Here is a 22,606-nt window from a genome sequence, read left to right on the forward strand (position 1 = left end):
TTGCAGAGAACAAATTAAACAAAGGTATCACTCAGTGCATTCCAATGGTAAATAAATATAGATGAGCGAAGGTTAAATTTGGGTGGCTAAACCGTAATGTAAAAAGTCTCATTAAAGAGAAAAAAAGGCCTTTAAAAAATACAAAGCAGAGGGGGCATTGTCAGCATTCCAACTCTACAGGGAATGCAATAAGCAGTGTAAGAACACAATCATGGTGGCAAAAAGAGACTACGAGAGACACATAGCGGAGGAGAGGAAAAAAATCCCAAGGAATTTTTTAGATACATTAACAATAAAAAGGCAAAATCAGAGCACATTCCCCACAAAAGATGAGGATAGGAGGATGGTTATGGATGACACAGAGAAGGTAACTGTACTAACTGCCCTCTTCTCAGTCTTCACACAGGAAAGGGAGGGGTATACCGACCCTGACTGTACTGTTAGTGACACATCAAAGGGCGTACCCTTGTGGCTAACAGAGGCCGGAGTGAAGGAAAGACTAGATAAGCTTAATACAAATCAATCACCAGGAGAGGATGGCTTACACCCGAGAGTCCTCAGAGAACTCAGTCAGGTTATAGCCAGACCTGTATTCCTGATCTTTATGGACAGCATACTGACAGGACTGGTACCAGCTGATAGGAGAAAAGCCAACGTGATACCAATATTCAAAAAAGGACAGAGCCAAATCTCTGGAAACCACAGGCTGGTCAGCCTAACATCAATAGTAGGTAAATTATTGGAGGGATGATAAGGGACTATATCCAAAAAAACTGCTGAAGAATAGTAATTAACATGGGGGTTCCTCGCTGTCAGGGCGATAAGAATGGGGCACTCTCTTCCACAAGTGGTCATATTAGCGGGAAGTATGGATATTTTTAAAAGTCTCTTGGATGTGCATCCTAAAGAATACAACATACAGGGATCTGGGAAATAATTATCGACACACCTACACAGGATGGACTGGATGGACTGGTGTCTTTATTTAAACTCACCTACTATGTAACTTGAAGCACATGTTCTGGGTGACACTTTTCCATTGCTTTGATCGAACGCTGGCTACTAACAATGTGTGATTGACCACAATTTACACGATTGTTTGGAGACTTCATTTCACTACACATGGAAAGTTATTACAACTCTTTAAGACATTTTTCTCCTCCAGGATTTTCTCCACATCCAAGCTCTGGCTTTATATGAGATATTTTCTGACCATCTATTGAGATTTGTGTGTTCCTTCTATATGGATGATCCCTTTAATTCTCTATATAGACAGTGTGAGCTTTATAGGTTGGAATTCTCAGAATCCGCCATCTTTAGATACCTAATTATATCACAGAATTTCCAGCATTCGGGTTAACAATCCGGATTGTCTTTTTATGAAATTTTTTGTATGTTTTATGTTTTCTAAAGTATTAATGTGATCTAAACTTTGTCATTTTACAAATTCTAAATGAATTAAATAAAATAACTGAATCAAACTTCTTGGTTTTCCACCTTTCTGGATATTGTGCTCTATCACATTCTCTCTCCTTCTTTGTTCCACTTTTCCCACTTGTAGTAAATTTGCGTGGCAAGTCTCCAGCAAGAGCAAAGTTGTAGTGATGATTCTACAGCAAGAGCTCTGCAAGTCTCCAGCATGAAGATTCAGCCACAGCGCCCCCCTGTGGTGACACAACATAACTGAACCACAACTTGCAGCAAAGAAAGTTGATCTGGTCCAGCTGTAGCTTAGCAGGTCATTTTCACACCTGCAGCACGATTGCGCGCTATCTGGGTGTGCAGATACGGACTTTCCTGATCTGCATAACCGCTGTGACCGCCCCTTCCCCCCGGCATGGAATGGTACAGACCCATCAGAGGTTCTCCCTCTTGCTATAAGAAAAGAATAGAGAGAGTTCCTTTTCATGAGATACATCATTGTGTCACACAAGGAAGGAGGATGGTGCCAGGAAACTGGGTGAGAGAGGTGAGGTTGGGTGGGGGCTGGGAGAGACGTGTATATTATAAGATAGCAGTGCTTTGCATATAGTTGAGCATGATGGATGAACCGCTCAGCCGGTAGAACTGGTTTCCTCCCAACCAATTAAATGTTATTAATTGCTAAACATACAATTCCTCCAAAACCGACTCGTGATGTACAGTACCTGGAAAAAGTATTCATACCCCTTGAAATCTCCCACAGTTTGTCATGTTACAACCAAAAACGTAAATGTATTTTATTGGGATTTTATTTGATAGACCAACACAAAGTGTCACATAATTGTGAAGTGGACGGAAAATGATACAAATAAATATGTGAAAAGTGTGTGTGTGGGGGGGGGGGGGGGGCATTTGTATTCAGCCCCCTTTACTCTGATACCCCTAACTAAAATCTAGAGGAACCAATTGCCTTCAGAAGTCACCTAATTAGTAAATAGAGTCCACCTGTGTGTCATTTAATCTCAGTATAAATACAGATGTTCTGTGAAGCCCTCAGAGGTTTGTTAGAGAACCTTAGTGGACAAACAGCATCATGAAGGCCAAGGAACACACCAGACAGGTCAGGGATAAAGTTGTGGAGAAGTATAAAGCAGGGTTAGGTTATAAAAAAAATCTCCCAAGCTTTGATCATCTCACGGAGCTCTGTTCAATCCATCATCGGAAAATGGAAAGAGTATGGCACAACTGCAAACCTACCAAGACATGGCCGTCCACCTAAACTGACCGGCCGGGCAAGGAGAGCATTTATCAGAGAAGAGCCAAGAGGTCCATGGTAACTCTGGAGGAGCTGCAGAGATCTTTTGTGTCTGTTCCCTACTGCAGTAGATATTATTAATTTGGAACCACTAATCAATATGAGGATAGGAGTTGCCTATCATCAATTCAACCGAGTCACTACAAAAGACTTGAGACTGGGGCGGAGGTTCACCTTCCAGCAGGACAACGACCCGAAACATCCAGCCAGAGCTACAATGGAATGGTTTAGATCAAAGCATATTCATGTGTTAGAATGGCCCAGTCACAGTCCAGACCTAAATCACATTGAGAATCTGTGGCAAGACTTGAAAATTGCTGTTCACAGACGTTCTCCATCCAATCTGACAGAACTTGAGATATTTTACAAAGAAGAATGGGCAGAAATGTCCTCTCTAGATGTGTAAAGCTGGTAGAGACATCCCCAAAAAGACTTGTAGAGAAAGGGGGTTCTACAAAGTATTGACTCCGGGGGGCGCCATACAAATGTCCCCCCCCCCACACTTTTCACATATTTATTTGTATCATTTATCATTTTCCTTCCACTTCACAATTATGTGACACTTACAGTGGCGTCTCCAGCTTTCAAATTTAGGGGGGGCACATGGGGGGACAGGGACAAAAGTAGGGGGGCCACTATAAAATGCAATTATATATTATATATATATCCTGGGGCCCTTTACTACGACCCCACAACGGGCCCTTTCACATGTTCTGCAGTGAGCTCCCTTCCTACTGTATTGGGGTCCCCCAGGGTGGCAGAAAACAAGAGATATATGTCACCAGCATACCAAGAAAATATAAGGATCCAAAGCAGTGGGAGAACTATCAGGGTTACAAAGGTTGTCTTGCCTCCGGGCCCTGGTTTTCTGCCACTGTGGGGTTCCCCAGCCTCCTCTCGTCCTGCCCCTGCTATTGACAGCGCTGGTCTGGCATCTCTTGGAATTTACAGGCTGGTCCTCCTGTCCTAAGGACGGGAGAAATCAGTCTGTTTTTTCAGTAACTGAAAGTCCTGGTGGAGTCCTTCCTGCAACTCACTCTTCTCCCTGCCAATGAGGATGCAGGGGAAGGAGCAGATCAGGCGGCCGTGGTTGTGTGAGCGCTCGCATTATGCAGTGTCAGCAAGCAGGGGAGGGGGGAGGAATCACCCGCAGGAGCTGACTGGGGACTCTCTCCCTCTTAGACATTGATTTTTTGTAAAAAAAAAAAAAAAAAAAATTTTTTTTTTGGGGGGGCACATGGTGGGGCACAGCATAATGTTGGAGGGGTCAGGGCCCCCTCTGGCCCCTCCCTAGGGTCGCCATTGGACACTTTGTGTTGGTCTATCACATAAAATCCCAATAAAATACATTTATGGTTTTGGTTGTAACAAAATGTGGAAATTGTCAAGGGGTATGAAGACTTTTGAAGGCGCTGTAGATGTGGGGGGGTCTTGAGTGCTGTGATGTGACTGGGGAGGCATCACTCACCCGGGTTGTCCACGAAGGCAGGTGAGTGCACCTAAGGTGGGTACAACGGGTAAGGGGGGTGCACTTAGGGTGGGTACAACGGGTCAGGGGGTGCACCTAGGGTGGGTACAACGGGTCAGGGGGGTGCACCTAAGGTGGGTACAATGGGTCGGGGGCGTGCACCTAAGGTGGGTACAACAGGTAAGGGGGGTGCGCCTAGGGTGGGTACAACGGGTCCGGGGGTGCACCTAGGGTGGGTACAACGGGTCAGGGGGGTGCACCTAAGGTGGGTATAATGAGTCAGGTAGGGCACCTAAGGTGGGTACAATGGGTGGGGGGGTGCACCTAAGGTGGGTACAGTGGGTCAGGGGGGGGTGCACCTAAGGTGGGTACAATGGGTCGGGGGGGTGCACCTAAGGTGGGTACAGTGGGTCGGGGGGGTAGACCTAAGGTGGGTACAATGGGTGGGGGGGTGCACCTAAGGTGGGTACAATGGGTCAGGGGGGTGCACCTAAGGTGGGTACAGTGGGTCGGGGGGGTAGACCTAAGGTGGGTACAATGGGTCAGGGGGGTGCACATAAGGTGGGTACAGTGGGTCGGGGGGTAGACCTAAGGTGGGTACAATGGGTCAGGGGGGTGCACCTAAGGTGGGTACAGTGGTTCGGGGGGGGTAGACCTGAGGTGGGTACAATGGGTGGGGGGGTGCACCTAAGGTGGGTACAATGGGTCAGGGGGGTGCACCTAAGGTGGGTACAGTGGGTCGGGGGGTAGACCTAAGGTGGGTACAATGGGTCAGGGGGGTGCACCTAAGGTGGGTACAATGGGTGGGGTGCACCTAAGGTGGGTACAATGGGTCAGGGGGGTGCACCTAAGGTGGGTACAATGGGTGGGGTGCACCTAAGGTGGGTACAATGGGTCAGGGGGGTGCACCTAAGGTGGGTACAATGGGTGGGGTGCACCTAAGGTGGGTACAATGGGTGGGGGGGTGCACCTAAGGTGGGTACAATGGGTCAGGGGGGTGCACCTAAGGTGGGTACAATGGGTGGGGTGCACCTAAGGTGGGTACAATGGGTCAGGGGGTGCACCTAAGGTGGGTACAATGGGTCAGGGGGGTGCACCTAAGGTGGGTACAATGGGTGGGGTGCACCTAAGGTGGGTACAATGGGTGGGGTGCACCTAAGGTGGGTACAGTGGGTCGGGGGGTGCACCTAAGGTGGGTACAATGGGTGGGGTGCACCTAAGATGGGTACAATGGGTCAGGGGGGTGCACCTAAGGTGGGTACAATGGGTCAGGGGGGTGCACCTAAGGTGGGTACAATGGGTGGGGTGCACCTAAGGTGGGTACAATGGGTGGGGGGGTGCACCTAAGGTGGGTACAATGGGTCAGGGGGGTGCACCTAAGGTGGGTACAATGGGTGGGGTGCACCTAAGGTGGGTACAATGGGTCAGGGGGTGCACCTAAGGTGGGTACAATGGGTCAGGGGGGTGCACCTAAGGTGGGTACAATGGGTGGGGTGCACCTAAGGTGGGTACAATGGGTGGGGTGCACCTAAGGTGGGTACAGTGGGTCGGGGGGGTGCACCTAAGGTGGGTACAATGGGTGGGGGGGTGCACCTAAGGTGGGTACAATGGGTCAGGGGGGTGCACGTAAGGTGGGTACAATGGGTCGGGGGGGGTGCCCTTTGCAGAGAAGGGTGAGGTGGCAGTTTCTCATTGGAGGAGGTGTACAATCATATCAGCCCCGGTGAGGTGGAAGGTGTAGAGAGATCTTTATAATCAGTTTGTGGTCTCCTCTCTCTGAAGAACCTTCATGTGACCACAGGACACATCGCAGGCGCATCGAATATCTGATAATCTCTGCAGCTGGCGGCTGATTTGCACACTTTTCCCCCCACGGCGGTTTTCTGAAGCTCTGTGGGCGCGAGTGATAAGAGTTTCCGTTCGTCATTTATAGAACGATGAGCAGCTTCATAATAACATTGTGTGTGCTGAAAACTCCATGGAACCCTCAGCAACAGAATCGCTTAAAGGGGGTTTCCAACTGCAGGTGGCATTGATGTCACAACCGAGCGATCGATAGGATTGTATCCACAATTGTAATCCTCTGATTGGTCAGTCTCAGGTCAGGTTTACACGAGTGCCAAAATCGGGCAATTTATCTGCGTTGATAAAGTCTCACGAATGCATGTCAGCGATCCGTGTCAGTTATGTGCGTTGCAGTGAGCGGTGTTTGCTGCGCTTCGCTTTGCCTCATGTAAAAATGCATCTCCCATGTAGCTGCTTACTTTACCGCTCCCCAAACGCCGTCATTTATGTCACCGTAATCGTACTGGAAACGCACCATAAAGGCCTCACAAGCGCCCCCCCTATGGCGTTTCCGGTGCGTTTGAGATTTACTAGCCGAGGTGATAGAAGAATCCATACAATAAAAGACATGGAAGAGATACGATGGGGGGAGGTGACAAGACATGGAAGAGATATGATGGGGGGAGGTGACAAGACATGGAAGACATACGATGGGGGGAGGTGACAAGACATGGAAGAGATACGATGGGGGGAGGTGACAAGACATGGAAGAGATACGATGGGGGAGGTGACAAGACATGGAAGAGATATGATGGGGGGAGGTGACAAGACATGGAAGAGATACAATGGGGGGAGGTGACAAGACATGGAAGAGATACGATGGGGGGAGGTGACAAGACATGGAAGAGATATGATGGGGGAGGTGACAAGACATGGAAGAGATACGATGGGGGGAGGTGACAAGACATGGAAGAGATACGATGGGGGGAGGTGACAAGACATGGAAGAGATACGATGGGGGAGGTGACAAGACATGGAAGAGATATGATGGGGGGAGGTGACAAGACATGGAAGAGATACGATGGGGGGAGGTGACAAGACATGGAAGAGATACAATGGGGGGAGGTGACAAGACATGGAAGAGATACGATGGGGGGAGGTGACAAGACATGGAAGAGATACGATGGGGGAGGTGACAAGACATGGAAGAGATATGATGGGGGGAGGTGACAAGACATGGAAGAGACACGATGGGGGGAGGTGACAAGACATGGAAGAGATACAATGGGGGGAGGTGACAAGACATGGAAGAGATACGATGGGGGGAGGTGACAAGACATGGAAGAGATATGATGGGGGGAGGTGACAAGACATGGAAGAGATACGATGGGGGGAGGTGACAAGACATGGAAGAGATACGATGGGGGAGGTGACAAGACATGGAAGAGATATGATGGGGGGAGGTGACAAGACATGGAAGAGATACGATGGGGGAGGTGACAAGACATGGAAGAGATATGATGGGGGAGGTGACAAGACATGGAAGAGATATGATGGGGGGAGGTGACAAGACATGGAAGAGATACGATGGGGGAGGTGACAAGACATGGAAGAGATACGATGGGGGAGGTGACAAGACATGGAAGAGATACGATGGGGGAGGTGACAAGACATGGAAGAGATATCATGGGGGGAGGTGACAAGACATGGAAGAGATATCATGGGGGGAGGTGACAAGACATGGAAGAGATACGATGGGGGAGGTGATAAGACATGGAAGAGATACGATGGAGGGAGGTGACAAGACATGGAAGAGATGCGATGGGGGAGGTGACAAGACATGGAAGAGATACGATGGAGGGAGGTGACAAGACATGGAAGAGATATGATGGGGGGAGGTGACAAGACATGGAAGAGATATGATGGGGGGAGGTGACAAGACATGGAAGAGATATGATGGGGGGAGGTGACAAGACATGGAAGAGATATGATGGGGGAGGTGACAAGACATGGAAGAGATATCATGGGGGAGGTGACAAGACATGGAAGACATACGATGGGGGGAGGTGACAAGACATGGAAGAGATGCGATGGGGGAGGTGACAAGACATGGAAGAGATACGATGGAGGGAGGTGACAAGACATGGAAGAGATATGATGGGGGGAGGTGACAAGACATGGAAGAGATATGATGGGGGGAGGTGACAAGACATGGAAGAGATATGATGGGGGGAGGTGACAAGACATGGAAGAGATATGATGGGGGAGGTGACAAGACATGGAAGAGATATCATGGGGGAGGTGACAAGACATGGAAGACATACGATGGGGGGAGGTGACAAGACATGGAAGAGATATCATGGGGGGAGGTGACAAGACATGGAAGAGATATCATGGGGGGAGGTGACAAGACATGGAAGAGATACGATGGAGGGAGGTGACAAGACATGGAAGAGATATGATGGGGGGAGGTGACAAGACATGGAAGAGATGCGATGGGGGAGGTGACAAGACATGGAAGAGATACGATGGGGGGAGGTGACAAGACATGGAAGAGATACGATGGGGGGAGGTGACAAGACATGGAAGAGATGCGATGGGGGGAGGTGACAAGACATGGAAGAGATATGATGGGGGGAGGTGACAAGACATGGAAGAGATACGATGGGGGGAGGTGACAAGACATGGAAGAGATACGATGGGGGGAGGTGACAAGACATGGAAGAGATATGATGGGGGAGGTGACAAGACATGGAAGAGATACGATGGGGGAGGTGACAAGACATGGAAGAGATACGATGGGGGGAGGTGACAAGACATGGAAGAGATACGATGGGGGGAGGTGACAAGACATGGAAGAGATACAATGGGGGGGAGGTGACAAGACATGGAAGAGATACGATGGGGGGAGGTGACAAGACATGGAAGAGATACAATGGGGGGGAGGTGACAAGACATGGAAGAGATATGATGGGGGGGAGGTGACAAGACATGGAAGAGATATGATGGGAGGAGGTGACAAGACATGGAAGAGATACGATGGGGGGAGGTGACAAGACATGGAAGAGATATGATGGGAGGAGGTGACAAGACATGGAAGAGATACGATGGGGGGAGGTGACAAGACATGGAAGAGATATGATGGGAGGAGGTGACAAGACATGGAAGAGATATGATGGGGGGAGGTGACAAGACATGGAAGAGATACAATGGGGGGAGGTGACAAGACATTGAAGAGATACGATGGGGGGAGGTGACAAGACATGGAAGAGATACGATGGGGGGAGGTGACAAGACATGGAAGAGATACAATGGGGGGGGGTGACAAGACATGGAAGAGATACAATGGGGGGAGGTGACAAGACATGGAAGAGATATGATGGGGGAGGTGACAAGACATGGAAGAGATACAATGGGGGGAGGTGACAAGACATGGAAGAGATATGATGGGGGAGGTGACAAGACATGGAAGAGATATGATGGGGGAGGTGACAAGACATGGAAGAGATACAATGGGGGGAGGTGACAAGACATGGAAGAGATACGATGGGGGAGGTGACAAGACATGGAAGAGATACGATGGGGGGAGGTGACAAGACATGGAAGAGATACGATGGGGGGAGGTGACAACACATGGAAGAGATATCATGGGGGGAGGTGACAAGACATGGAAGAGATATGATGGGGGAGGTGACAAGACATGGAAGAGATACGATGGGGGAGGTGACAAGACATGGAAGAGATACGATGGGGGAGGTGACAAGACATGGAAGAGATATCATGGGGGGAGGTGACAAGACATGGAAGAGATACGATGGGGGAGGTGACAAGACATGGAAGAGATATGATGGGGGAGGTGACAAGACATGGAAGAGATATCATGGGGGGAGGTGACAAGACATGGAAGAGATACGATGGGGGGAGGTGACAAGACATGGAAGAGATACGATGGGGGGAGGTGACAAGACATGGAAGAGATACGATGGGGGGAGGTGACAAGACATGGAAGAGATACGATGGGGGGAGGTGACAAGACATGGAAGAGATACGATGGGGGGAGGTGACAAGACATGGAAGAGATATGATGGGGGGAGGTGACAAGACATGGAAGAGATATGATGGGGGGAGGTGACAAGACATGGAAGAGATATGATGGGGGGAGGTGACAAGACATGGAAGAGATATGATGGGGGAGGTGACAAGACATGGAAGAGATACGATGGGGGGAGGTGACAAGACATGGAAGAGATCGGCCTTCATATGATATATGGCTGTTTAATGTGTGTGTTCTACAACCTCACCTGTGTGCCTCGGGGGCCTCTCTCTTCTAACATAAGCCCCCCTCCCCCACCCATTGCTTCTGAACCTCCAACTTCCCCCCATACATCATAGAACACGCCGAGCTCAGATAACGCGAACATTCCATTTATATTTCCATGGAAGAAACTGAAAACGTTTATTAACTCCAAATTGGATTGCAGCTTATCAATACTTAGATGTTATATAGTTACATTGTTATGTTATATAGTTATATAGTCGGTAAGGTTGAATAAAGACACCAGGTCCATCCTGTGGGGTGTTCATGTGACGGCTGCATTAGTTTCCCTTCCTTAGTTTATCTTTCCTTTATTTTCACCTGATGATCCTGCCAGTAAGTCTGTTTTTCAGCAGAACAAGCTCTTTTCCAAATGCATCAGTTTACAGGGATTGGACAAACCCCTTACCGCTGACAGGGGTGCTTTTATTTATTCATATAAAACCTGTTTGCTGTGACATCTTATAGAGTGTTGGGTGGAGTTTGGCTTTAATTTGTTAGTGTATTTAAATCTGCTAGTCCATCTAACACTCCTCCCCCAGACTGACAATGCTGTTCTCCAAAGGTGCTCCCTGTGCTCCTTCCTCCAGAGTGGGGGGCGCTCTAATAAAGGAGGGGTGTTATTGGCCAGATCACCAGGTGAGAACAAGGGGGAAAAAGCCTAAAAAAAAGAGAAAACGAATGCAGCCGCCACATCTAATGATTGTTAAGTTGCAATATGGGCCATTTCTGGGTTTGGTGGAAGATTTTACAGCATTGGGTTCACCTCCCGGTGGAGTCTTCTCAGCGTTTGAAGGATAATACTGCAGTTATTTCCATGCCACCTCCTGAATGGCTGATTTTTTTTTTTTCTTATTTTTTTGGCAAATGATGGCTTGGGACTAATGTGCCAAAACCAAGAGCCAATCATTCGCCTTGTAATTGCGACGTGGTCTTGTTCCTCCAATGGGCGAGCGTGATAGGTCAACTGTCAAACATGACTAGCCAAGTTAAATTTCCTGCAAAGCATCGCAGCCGCGTGTGTACAATGCCCCCAGGCTTTCAGTGGGCGGTCTGGGGGCAGAAAAAATGTGTCCAAACCACCTATTTTTATTGCCTCAATAAACGAGGTCATGTGCTTATTTCTTTAAAAGGGATTGATAAATGGCGATGAGAAAGTGAAAAGATTGGCCATTGAGAAGGAAGCTTCCACCAAAGATTCCACCGTGCTGTGAGCAGTTCTACCTTCCCGTAGTAGAAAGGCAAAGGGAAGAGCGATCGAATGTGAAGTGGGGGGGATGATTGAGCACCAAAGAGTGTGAGCGCTGCATAGTTATTAAACTCTGTCTATATAACCGGCCGTTCCTACAGATCCCGAGCTTCTCCACCCACAATTTGTCTTTGGTCCCGTATACATTCCAGAAGCCAAAACGAGGTCGCTCCGTCTCTCCATCTTACCAAGGATGAGGTCATTGTGTGGACCGGCAACCACCCAGAGAGTCATCAAATAATGACCAGGCAGGGAAATCACTTCCTCTCCATAACTCATGAACCAGGTCTACTGAATGTGCTCAATATTTGTATATAGGGATTTTATCCATTTAGAAGATCCTCTGCCAATTTCAGATTATACTGCATATATGGGAATTTGTCTCAAAGTGTAAAACAGTTCCTAGTCAACAACAAAGACACTTGAGGTATGACCCTTGGGGTATCTTGGGTATATCTGTTATGGCCCCCCTTCCTCCTGGATGATGGGGGTTCACTGCTGAATCTAAGAGGCAGTTGGTCTTCACCATAGCTTCTGATGGTAGAGTTGGGCCAGGAAACTTAGTAGTCCAGGTTTACTTGGCTGCAAAATGATACCAGGTTGTGGCCCTCAGAATCACCCCACCAAGGGGCTGGCTTTATTCAGGAGGCTTTGATGCAGTGACTGTACAGAGGGCTGCAGACAAAAGAGTAGTCAGGTCCAGGCAGGGGTCAAGGTAGGTGGCAGGCAAGAGCGTCCAAGGTCCAAGCAGAGGTCTAAGAAGGCAGCATGGAGTACAGGTCAATCCATGTTGGCAACAAACAAGCAACTGGCCGGAACGTATTATAGCTCTTTAGCTCTCAGTGAGGCTCCTTTCACACGACCGTTCTGATCAGGTCCACCTGTCAGATTTTCAGGCAGACCTGATCAGACGGGCCATTCCACCATATGGACTTATCTTTATTTACATCCGCCTACCTCCAATCCGACTCGGTCCATTAAAAACAAACGGAAGGGAATTTATTCTCCTCCGTGTTGGCAGATCAGACTGGAGGGTAGTCAGATGTAAACGGACAGCCAATAGGGCAGAGCAGGCTCAGTCTGTGTCTACTTTACATAAACTCAGCGGACATGGACCTGTCATCCGCCCCGCTCTGATCAGCAGGGGATTAGTGGACAGATCCCTTGTTGATTCAAAACAGAAGGCGCCCGTGTGAAAGGGGCCTTAGGTGGTTATAAGGAGCAGCCTCAGCTCTTCTTGTCAGGGAACACACCCAGCATCATTACTTGGAACTCAAGAAGTTCTGGCAGGGATTAAATAAGTACCATTGAAAGTCCTGGCAGGAATTCTGAGAGTAGTAGTTCTGCAAGTTCTGGCAGGGATACTGAGCGTACCATTGGAAGTCCTGCCAGGAATTCTGAGTCTACCATCGGAAGTCCTGGGAGGGAATCTTAGAGTGGTAGTCCTGGAAGTCCTGCAGCGATTCTGGGAATACCATCGGAAGTCCTGGGAGGGATTCTATGAGTACCATTGGAAGTCCTGGGAGGGATTCTACGAGTACCATTGGAAGTCCTGGGAGGGATTCTTAGAGTAGTAGTTCTGGAAGTCCTGCAGGGACACTGAGAGTACCATTGGAAGTCCTGGCAGGGATTCTGGGCGGCATGCCATTGGAAGACCTGGGAGGGAATCTCAGAGTAGTAGTCCTGGAAGTCCTGCAGGGATACTGAGAGTAGTAGTCCTGCAGGGATTCTGGGCATACCATTGGAGGTTCTTACAGGGATTCCATGAGTACCATTGGAAGTCCTGGGAGGGATTCTGAGAGTAGTAGTCATGGAAGTCCTGCAGGGATACTGAAAGGACCATTGGAAGTCCTGTAAATGATTCTGAGAGTACCAAAACAATATTCTCCAGTTGTCTTTAATAGTAATAAAGTGTTTTTTGTCTTTTCAGATGGTGACGCTGTTGTCATTGTTGGGCAGCCAATGGAGCCTTTGGTTTGGTTCTTCTGTCCTTTCAGTGGTGGAAATGGGTGAGTTGGTTTTTGATGTGGCTGCCATCTCATTGATTGTTCTTCTTCATCGATACCGCAACCGTAAGACACCATCTGTAGAAGAAACCGGGAGAGATCCGACCCCTGTCTCCTTTGCAGCAACTGAACGAAGAAGCAGCCACAATCCACACAACATCCCAGCCCAGAACCAAGTGAGTGTGGTGGCCGATATCACCCCCCCGCCGGCCTACGAGACCCTCGATCTCCGCTCTCTGGGAGGTGAGTCCTCTCGCTCATCCAGCATTCGCAGCCACATCTCTCAACGTAGAAATTCCAACTGGAGAGGCGAATGAGGAGAGGGGTGAACACCAAGGAGGAGTATGAAATGAGCTCACAATGGGTGGTGTAAACTGAGAGAATCTGAAGGGAAAATATAACGAACGCACACAAGAAAGGAAAATACATTGACCTAGTTTCTGTGTTTTTAACCTAATGACCAAGTTATTGTTTTCCACTACAAAGTACATTGTTCTACTTATTAATCAACACTGTCCTGTCTTCATATTTTCTATAACACTTCCATTGGGTCATCATGTAGAGCTTGGGTTCATACATTACAGCAATAATTACTGCACAATGCAACAGACGACTCCAAACCAAAAATGCCAATTTAGATCCATTCTTTGAATTGTACATATTCAATGATATGCAGCAAATTGGGAATGTTGGTCAACAATTCATAGAACCAACCATAATGCTCCGTACACACAAGCGGATTTTCCGTCAGAAAAAACTTGGATGTTTTTTCCGACGGAATTCCACTCAAGCTTGGCTTGCATACACACGGTCACACAAAAGTTCTCTGAACTTTCTACCGTCAAGAACGCGGTGACGTACAACACTACGACGAGCCGAGAAAATGACGTTCAATTCCAAGCATGCGTCAAATTGTTTCCGAGCATGCAAAGGAATTTTGTGCGTCGGAATTGCTACAGACGATCGGAACTTTTTCCGACTGAAAAATAGAGATCCTGCTTTCAATCTTTTGCTGGCGGAAATTCCGCCAGCAAAAGTCTGATGGAGCATACACACGGTCGGAATTTCCGACCAAAAGCTCTCATCGGACTTTTGCTGGGGGAATTTCCGATCGTGTGTATGCAGCATAACAATCTCTAATTCTGATAAAATGAGATTAGCACGATCATTAAAAATCCATCGGGAGAGGAGGAACCAATATCCAGAACGATACGGAGCAACCACCAAATTTAGATGAGTTTCAATGGGTGGCATTGGGTTACCAGCATAGACCCCCAACTGCCCCTCATTTGGGGACCTAGAACCCGGGACAGTCTTGTCAGTTGTGGAAGGAACTAACATGGCGGGTGGGGTCAGAGTTTTACTATAATCTGTAGAGAATTACATTACAATGAAATAAAGATACAGAAACCAAATATCACATAATAGAAAGCAACAGAAAATAATAAACAACAAAATACTAAATAGAGAATAATGGGTCAAATATCGGACTTTCTTCCATGTCTTTCTATAGTTTATGATTGAGAAGACATCAAACATTGATTTCTATCATACATTCTGTAGAATTATTGATTACTCAACTTCTTTTTATATTTAGCTTAAAGAGTAGATGATTTTTATCTGTATAATGTTACAATGGTGCTTCTGATTTTCTTGCACAGCTGCAACCAAAAACAGGGGCCCCAGGGGCTCCTTTACACTAGTAGTGTAGGCGGCATTGGGGATTATACCCCCTGTCACATCCAGCAGGTGCTACCCCCCCACCGAACATTACCCATTCAATCCTGTTCTGGTGGCAACTCAAACGTTTGCATTTATCCCTGGTTCACATTGGTGCAATTTGGCATGTCATTTTACATGTCAAATCTGCGGCAATTGCTGGCAATGGCTCCGTCCTAATCGGTTCAACGCCACACCTATTTCCAAAAGTCGTTTCTGTACTGCTTTTGGCGATTTTCGGGGTGCGATTTCCATTGACATCCATGCAGAAACACACAGAGGTCTCTGAAATGGTCCTGGAAATCGGGAGTGAGATCGTGTGAGTTCAGCTGAACCCCCCACCATTTCATTTCCGCACTCAGTGTGAACCTGGGCTTACCCTCATTTACATTCCCCGGGGTGAGGGCAATCACAGCGAACGAATCCCCCTAACGGGAACACAGAGAGCAGAAATCACCGGACATCGCTTCTAATTCTTCACCATTATATTCAAAAAGTTTTGCCTTCATTTATACTTTAAAGCCAAATTCAACTCCCTAATAAAAAGAAGAAAAGAATCTCTCTCCTGTTGGCTTCTCAGCTGAAGAGAAATCTGCAGATGAAGTTTTTTCAGAAACCGACATTTCTGGGAATTTTAATTTCCTGATCCCCCCGCTATGTTCAATGGTTCCTCCCGCCAACCCCCATATCATTACAACGGCCTGAAGAGACATGGGGGTGAGTGGGAGGAACCACCTGAGCCAGGGATTTCTCCCTTGGAGTTCAACAAGACGGCCAACAGGGGAGGAAAGTATTTCATCTTTCCTGCAACAGTTTTTTGGCAGTTACTCCCACCGCCACTGAGCCCCATCGGGGTAATGGTTGGTGGAAGTCTAAAGCCACCACCTCATCCTTAAAGCTGAGCTCCACCCACTTTTGAAAGGTGGTCTTAAACTAAAGATCACCCCTCCACCCCTCGTTTTTTGATATTAAATTTTTTTTGTGTCCTCTTGTCCTCTTCTGTGGCGAGCCCCCCCCCGCAGTCTTCTGAGACAAGCTGGCCATTCACAAAGCGACGTGCGACTCGGGCATACCCAGTAGGAAACCGGCTATGAAGCCACAAGGCTCCACTGCCAGTTTCCTTTAGTTAGAATGGCGGCGCCTGCCCCCGATCCGATGGATCCGTCGTCGCGGGCTCCCTGGACAGGTAAATGTCCTTATTAAAAGTCAGCAGCTACGGTGTTTGTACAGTCTTTGTACGTTGTTTGTACGGTGTGTTTGTACAGTTTGTACGGTATGTTTGTATGGTTTTTGTACGGTGTTTTTGTACAGTGTGTTTGTACGGTGTGTGTGTACAGTGTTTTTGTCTGTGTGTTTGTACGGTGTTTGTATGGTGTGTTTGTATGGTGTGTTTGTACGGTGTTTGTATGGTGTTTGTACAGTGTGTTTGTACGGTATCTTTGTACATTGTATGGTGTACGGTGTGTTTGTACGGTATTTGTACGGTGTGTGTATGGTGTTTGTACTGTTTTACGGTGTTTGTACGGTGTGTTTATACAGTGTATGGTGTGTTTGTACGGTGTGTTTGTACGGTGTTTTTGTACGGTGTTTGTAGTGTTTGTACATTGTACAGTGTGTTTGTATGGTGTTTGTACGGTGTTTGTATGGTGTTTGTACGGTGTTTGTACGGTGTTTGTACAGTGTGTTTGTACAGTGTATGGTGTTTGTACGGTGTGTTTGTATGGTGTACGGTGTTTGTAGTGTTTGTACAGTGTGTTTGTACGGTGTGTTTGTAGTGTTTGTACGGTGTGTTTGTAGTGTTTGTACGGTGTTTGTACGGTGTTTGTACAGTGTGTTTGTACGGTGTTTGTATGGTGTTTGTACAGTGTTTGTATGGTGTGTTTGTACGGTGTTTTTGTATGGCGTTTGTAGTGTTTGTACGGTGTTTGTACGGTGTTTGTATGGTGTTTGTACGGTGTTTGTACAGTGTTTGTACGGTGTTTGTACAGTGTGTTTGTACGGTGTATGGTGTTTGTACAGTGTTTGTACAGTGTTTTTGTATGGCGTTTGTACGGTGTTTGTACAGTGTTTGTACGGTGTATGGTGTTTGTACAGTGTTTGTACAGTGTTTGTACGGTGTTTTTGTATGGTGTTTGTACAGTGTTTGTACGGTGTTTTTGTATGGTGTTTGTACAGTGTTTGTACGGTGTTTTTGTATGGTGTTTGTACGGTGTGTTTGTACGGTGTTTTTGTATGGTGTTTGTACGGTGTTTGTACGGTGTGTTTGTAGCTGCTGACTTAAAAAAAAATGTGTGGTTGGAACTCGGCTTTATTCAATCACAGCCAGCACAGGGACCCCCCCGGGGGCTTCAGGCAAATCAAAAGCTTTTCCCATGCAGTGGGGCTGGGCATGCGCTGAACGGGTCATCTGCTTGTTTTTTGTTTAGTCCGGGGTCTCTCAAAGTGGGTTCAATGGGGCCCTAGGATTTCTCCAGAGGTTGTAGGGGTTCCTTGAACAATTTGTGCCTCTGAGATAAGTTCCCACTGACACCGTTTATCTGTTTAGCTATCTGTAATTCTTCTCACTGACCATCTCACTAATGTATCATGAGATGTAGATAGAGGAATTATTAGCAGAGGGTTCCCTGAGACTGGAAAGTTATTTCAGGGTTTCCTCGGTATTGAGAGAGGCTGATCTAGGGGATTGGAGAACGGAGATTTACTTACCGAATTCTCACATCCACCCTGCACAAGACCAGTCCCCACTGGGACCAGTCCACCAGTCTAGTGGTCTTGTGTGGTGGACTGTTCCTGATGTCATCACACCTATAGACTTGCTCTGGACATGAAGACGTCAGGAACAGTCCACCACTGGATCGCGGGGGAGTGCCGTTTGCAGGTGGAGTGGAGGATCGGGTGAGTATAAGCTTTCCCCAATCCCCTAAACAAAAACAAGCAGTTCCTCCATGCAGTTCAGGAACAGCAGCACCGCATGGGCAAACCTTCTTTTTGCCCAGAGTTAGGCTTCAAGAGAACGACTGTCAGAGATCCGTATTGTAGATAAAGTTGGATAACATAAAAAGGTAACTGCTGTGCTGTCTAGGTCCTAAAAGACGCTCTCTTAAGCGCTGATGAAGGGGCCAAAGTTGGCCCAAAAATGCGTTGGCTATTAAGTTTAGACATTTTGGTGAGGTACTCCAATCTTCTGGTGCAACTATTGTCAGCTCCTCTGTGTACGGAAGCAGTCGGCATATCACCCAGATGCCCCATTATTACAGTATTAGTATATAACCAATCCTATGTATGAAGTAACCTCCACCTAAGGTTTCAGTGCCACCATATTGACTATCTCTGGAGAAATGGGTAGACGTAGATCAGGGTCCTTTGTCCTGAATGAGGAAAGTGAGAGTACCCCTTTAAATAAAACCCGCAAACATCCAATGGCAGAGGAAGCCATTTTGTTTCATGTACAAAGTATGCACAAAAGCTGAACTCCAATCAAACATCTACATGCACAGGTGAAATGCAAATATGAGAAATGATTTACCTGCCAAAGGATTTTAATTTCTGTCCATCCAATCCAGAGATTTAAAAAGCTCTGCCACACAGCACAGCCAGGGTTACAATTGAGCAGTTCCATGAGAAGTTCCCATCTTAGCCCCCCCCCCAGAAGTGTAGACAGGGTCTGCAGAGACGAAGGACTGGCACAAGGTGCCAACAATGTGGGCTTGGAAACACTGGTATCAGGTGAGCAGAAGTCCAGCTGGCAGTGCACCATGGATGTGCCAAGTTCAGCTAATGGCAGAGTCACATCCCAAGCCTGGCCTAGTGGAAAGACCAAGTCATTGGCAGCATCAGAGTCAGGGACAGGCAGAGGTTGGCAACAAGTGGGCAGCAACAAACCAATTCACTGGGCAGAAGCGAGGTCCAGGCCGAGGTCAGCAGCCCAGGCTGAGGTCATTAGCTCAAGCCGAGGTCATTAGGTCAGGCTGAGGTCAGCAGCCCAGGCTGAGGTCATTCGCTCAGGCCGAGGTCAGTAGATCAGGCTGAGGTCATTAGATAAGGGTGAGGTCAGCAGCCCAGCCTGAGGTCATTAACTCAAGCCGAGGTCATTAGATCAGGCCGAGGTCATTAGATAAGGGTGAGGTCAGCAGCCCAGCCTGAGGTCATTAGCTCAAGCTGAGGTCATTAGATCAGGCCAAGGTCATTAGATAAGGGTGAGGTCAGCAGCCCAGCCTGAGGTCATTAGCTCAAGCCGAGGTCAGTAGATCAGGCCGAGGTCAGTAGATCAGGCCGAGGTCAGCAGCCCAGGCTGAGGTCATTAGCTCAAGCCGAGGTCAGTAGATCAGGCCGAGGTCATTAGATAAGGGTGAGGTCAGTAGCTCAGGCCGAGGTCAGTAGTTCAGGCCGAGGTCAGTAGATCAGGCCGAGGTCAGTAGATCAGGCCGAGGTCAGTAGATCAGGCCGAGGTCAGTAGATCAGGCCGAGGTCATTAGCTCAGGCCGAGGTCAGCAGCCCAGGCTGAGGTAATTAGCTCAAGCCGAGGTCAGTAGATCAGGCCGAGGTCAGTAGATAAGGGTGAGGTCAGTAGATAAGGGTGAGGTCAGTAGATAAAGGTGAGGTCAGTAGCTCAGGCCGAGGTCAGTAGATCAGGCCGAGGTCAGTAGATCAGGCCGAGGTCATTAGCTCAGGCCGAGGTCAGCAGCCCAGGCTGAGGTAATTAGCTCAAGCCGAGGTCAGTAGATCAGGCCGAGGTCAGTAGATAAGGGTGAGGTCAGTAGATAAGGGTGAGGTCAGTAGCTCAGGCCGAGGTCAGTAGATAAGGGTGAGGTCAGTAGATAAGGGTGAGGTCAGTAGCTCAGGCCGAGGTCAGTAGCTCAGGCCGAGGTCAGTAGCTCAGGCCGAGGTCAGTAGCTCAGGGTTTGGTCAGTAGATAAGGGTGAGGTCAGTAGATAAGGGTGACCTCATAACAGGATCACAGGAGCAAGACTAAAGACCATTCAACAACAAGCGTGTGCAGAGTTCAGGTTTTATCAGCCTGCTTGGTGGCAGCAGACATGCGTGTGTATGTTCATATGTGTAAATAATGAAGCATGTTAGACTTCAATGGCTGCAAAATATGTCCAGGCTTATACACACACCTAACAGTGGGGATACCTATGTACACGCACATTGGCATGATGTTCCTTACACCTGCTGAATGGAAAGTGAAGGAGCAGCAGAAGAGTGATAACCCCTACTCTCTGCTCATTTTGCTCTCTCCTCCTATCAGCATGTCCCTTGGCCTGCAGCACACTAGGTTGGCTTCTGCCCCCCCCCTCCCCCTCTCCCTAAATAAACATATTAATGAATGTATAAATCTGCCCTTGGTTGTGTCTTCTTTATCTGCCGCTGTCACTGTGCACATTGGTTGTAGCCTGACACTCCTGTATGAATACTATACGTGTACCATGCGTGTAACATGTTCCTGTATGAATTCTATACGTGTACCATGCGTGTAACATGTTCCTGTATGAATACTATACGTGTACCATGCGTGTAACATGTTCCTGTATGAATACTATACGTGTACCATGCGTGTAACATGTTCCTGTATGAATACTATACGTGTACCATGCGTGTAACATGTTCCTGTATGAATTCTATACGTGTACCATGCGTGTAACATGTTCCTGTATGAATTCTATACGTGTACCATGCGTGTAACATGTTCCTGTATGAATTCTATACGTGTACCATGCGTGTAACATGTTCCTGTATGAATACTATACGTGTACCATGCATGTAACATGTTCCTGTATGAATACTATACGTGTACCATGCGTGTAACATGTTCCTGTATGAATACTATACGTGTACCATGCGTGTAACATGTTCCTGTATAAATTCTATACGTGTACCATGCGTGTAACATGTTCCTGTATGAATACTATACGTGTACCATGCGTGTAACATGTTCCTGTATGCTTTATGTTTCATGTATGTTCCCTGTAGCTGTCTGGATGATCTTTGTATTATTATTATAAAATTAAACTTTTAATGGTACAATATCTCTCTCTCTCTCTGTGAACTTGTTTTAATTTTTCAAATGGCGTTTTCACCACGTGCGTCTAACAGGCTTTTCACCTTCAGTTCATGACCTAGAAAGCAGCTGTCCTGCGTTTAGGTCACACCACCAGTTTCCTCTTTAATCAGTAAAAATTTCCTACTAACTGAGCTTTGTATGTGTGCTAATTAGGCGACTCGGCTCTGTGCTCATGTGTGCGTCCTCCCAACCCCCGACATTTCATTTATAGGAGGACGTATGTGAGTGGGTTACACAGCCCTGAGATACAACCAGTCACTACTCATCATTTATTAAATATATACACACGCACACGACATATACAGTATGTGACAAAAGTAAGTACACCCCTCAGTGACATTTGTGTAAATCTTTTCTTCTATCTTTTCATGTGACAACACTGAAGAAATGACACTTGTCTACAATGTAAAGTAGTGAGTGTACAGCTTGTATAACAGTGTAAATTTACTGTCCCCTCAAAATAACTCAACACACAGCCATTAATGTCTAAACCGCTGGCAACAAAAGTCAGTACACCCCTAAGTGAAAATCTCCAAATTGGGCCCAAAGTGTCAATATTTTGTGTGGCCACCATTATTTTCCAGCACTGCCTTAACCCTCTTGGACATGGAGGTCACCAGAGCTTCACAGGTTGTCATTGGAGTCCTCTTCCCCTCCCCCATGATGACATCACGGAGCTGGTGGATGTTAGAGACCTTGCGCTCCTCCACCTTCCGTTTGAGGATGTCCCACAGATGATCAATAGGGTTTAGGTCTGGAGACATGCTTGGCCAGTCCATCACCTTTACCCTCAGCTTCTTTAGCAAGGCAGTGGTGGTCTTGGAGGTGTGTTTGGGGTGGTTATCATGTTGGAATACTGCCCTGCGGTCCAGTCTCTGAAGGGAGGGGATCATGCTCTGCTTCAGTATGTCACAGTACATGTTGGCATTCATGGTTCCCTCAATGATCTGTAGCCCCCCAGTGCCGGCAGCACTCATGCAGCCCCAGACCATGACACTCCCACCACCATGCTTGACTGTAGACAAGACACACTTGTCTTTGTCCTCCTCACCTGGTTGCCCCCACACACGCTTGTCACCATCTGAACCAAATAAGTTTATCTTGGTCTCATCAGACCACAGGACATGGTTCCAGTAATCCATCTCCTTAGTCTGCTTGTCTTCAGCAAACTGTTTGTGGACTTTCTTGTACATCATCTTTAGAAGAGGCTTCCTTCTGAGATGACAGTCATGCAGACCAATTTGATGCAGTGTGCGGCGTATG

General features: G+C 47.5%; 1 protein-coding gene across 1 annotated transcript in view; it reads left to right on the forward strand.

Moving 5' to 3' along the window:
* The window catches only part of SCNN1A (sodium channel epithelial 1 subunit alpha), a gene marked incomplete in the record, with an annotated part of 208,237 nt that extends 186,929 nt beyond the window's left edge, over window positions 1-21,308 (forward strand). The window contains 1 exon segment of the mRNA XM_073595368.1: window positions 13,485-21,308. Coding sequence (XP_073451469.1) covers window positions 13,485-13,877 — 393 coding nt within the window.
* Between the last annotated feature and the right edge of the window lie 1,298 nt (window positions 21,309-22,606).

This window comes from Aquarana catesbeiana, linkage group LG08, assembly GCF_042186555.1.
Source record: "Aquarana catesbeiana isolate 2022-GZ linkage group LG08, ASM4218655v1, whole genome shotgun sequence".
NCBI classification, from domain to species: Eukaryota; Metazoa; Chordata; class Amphibia; order Anura; family Ranidae; genus Aquarana; species Aquarana catesbeiana.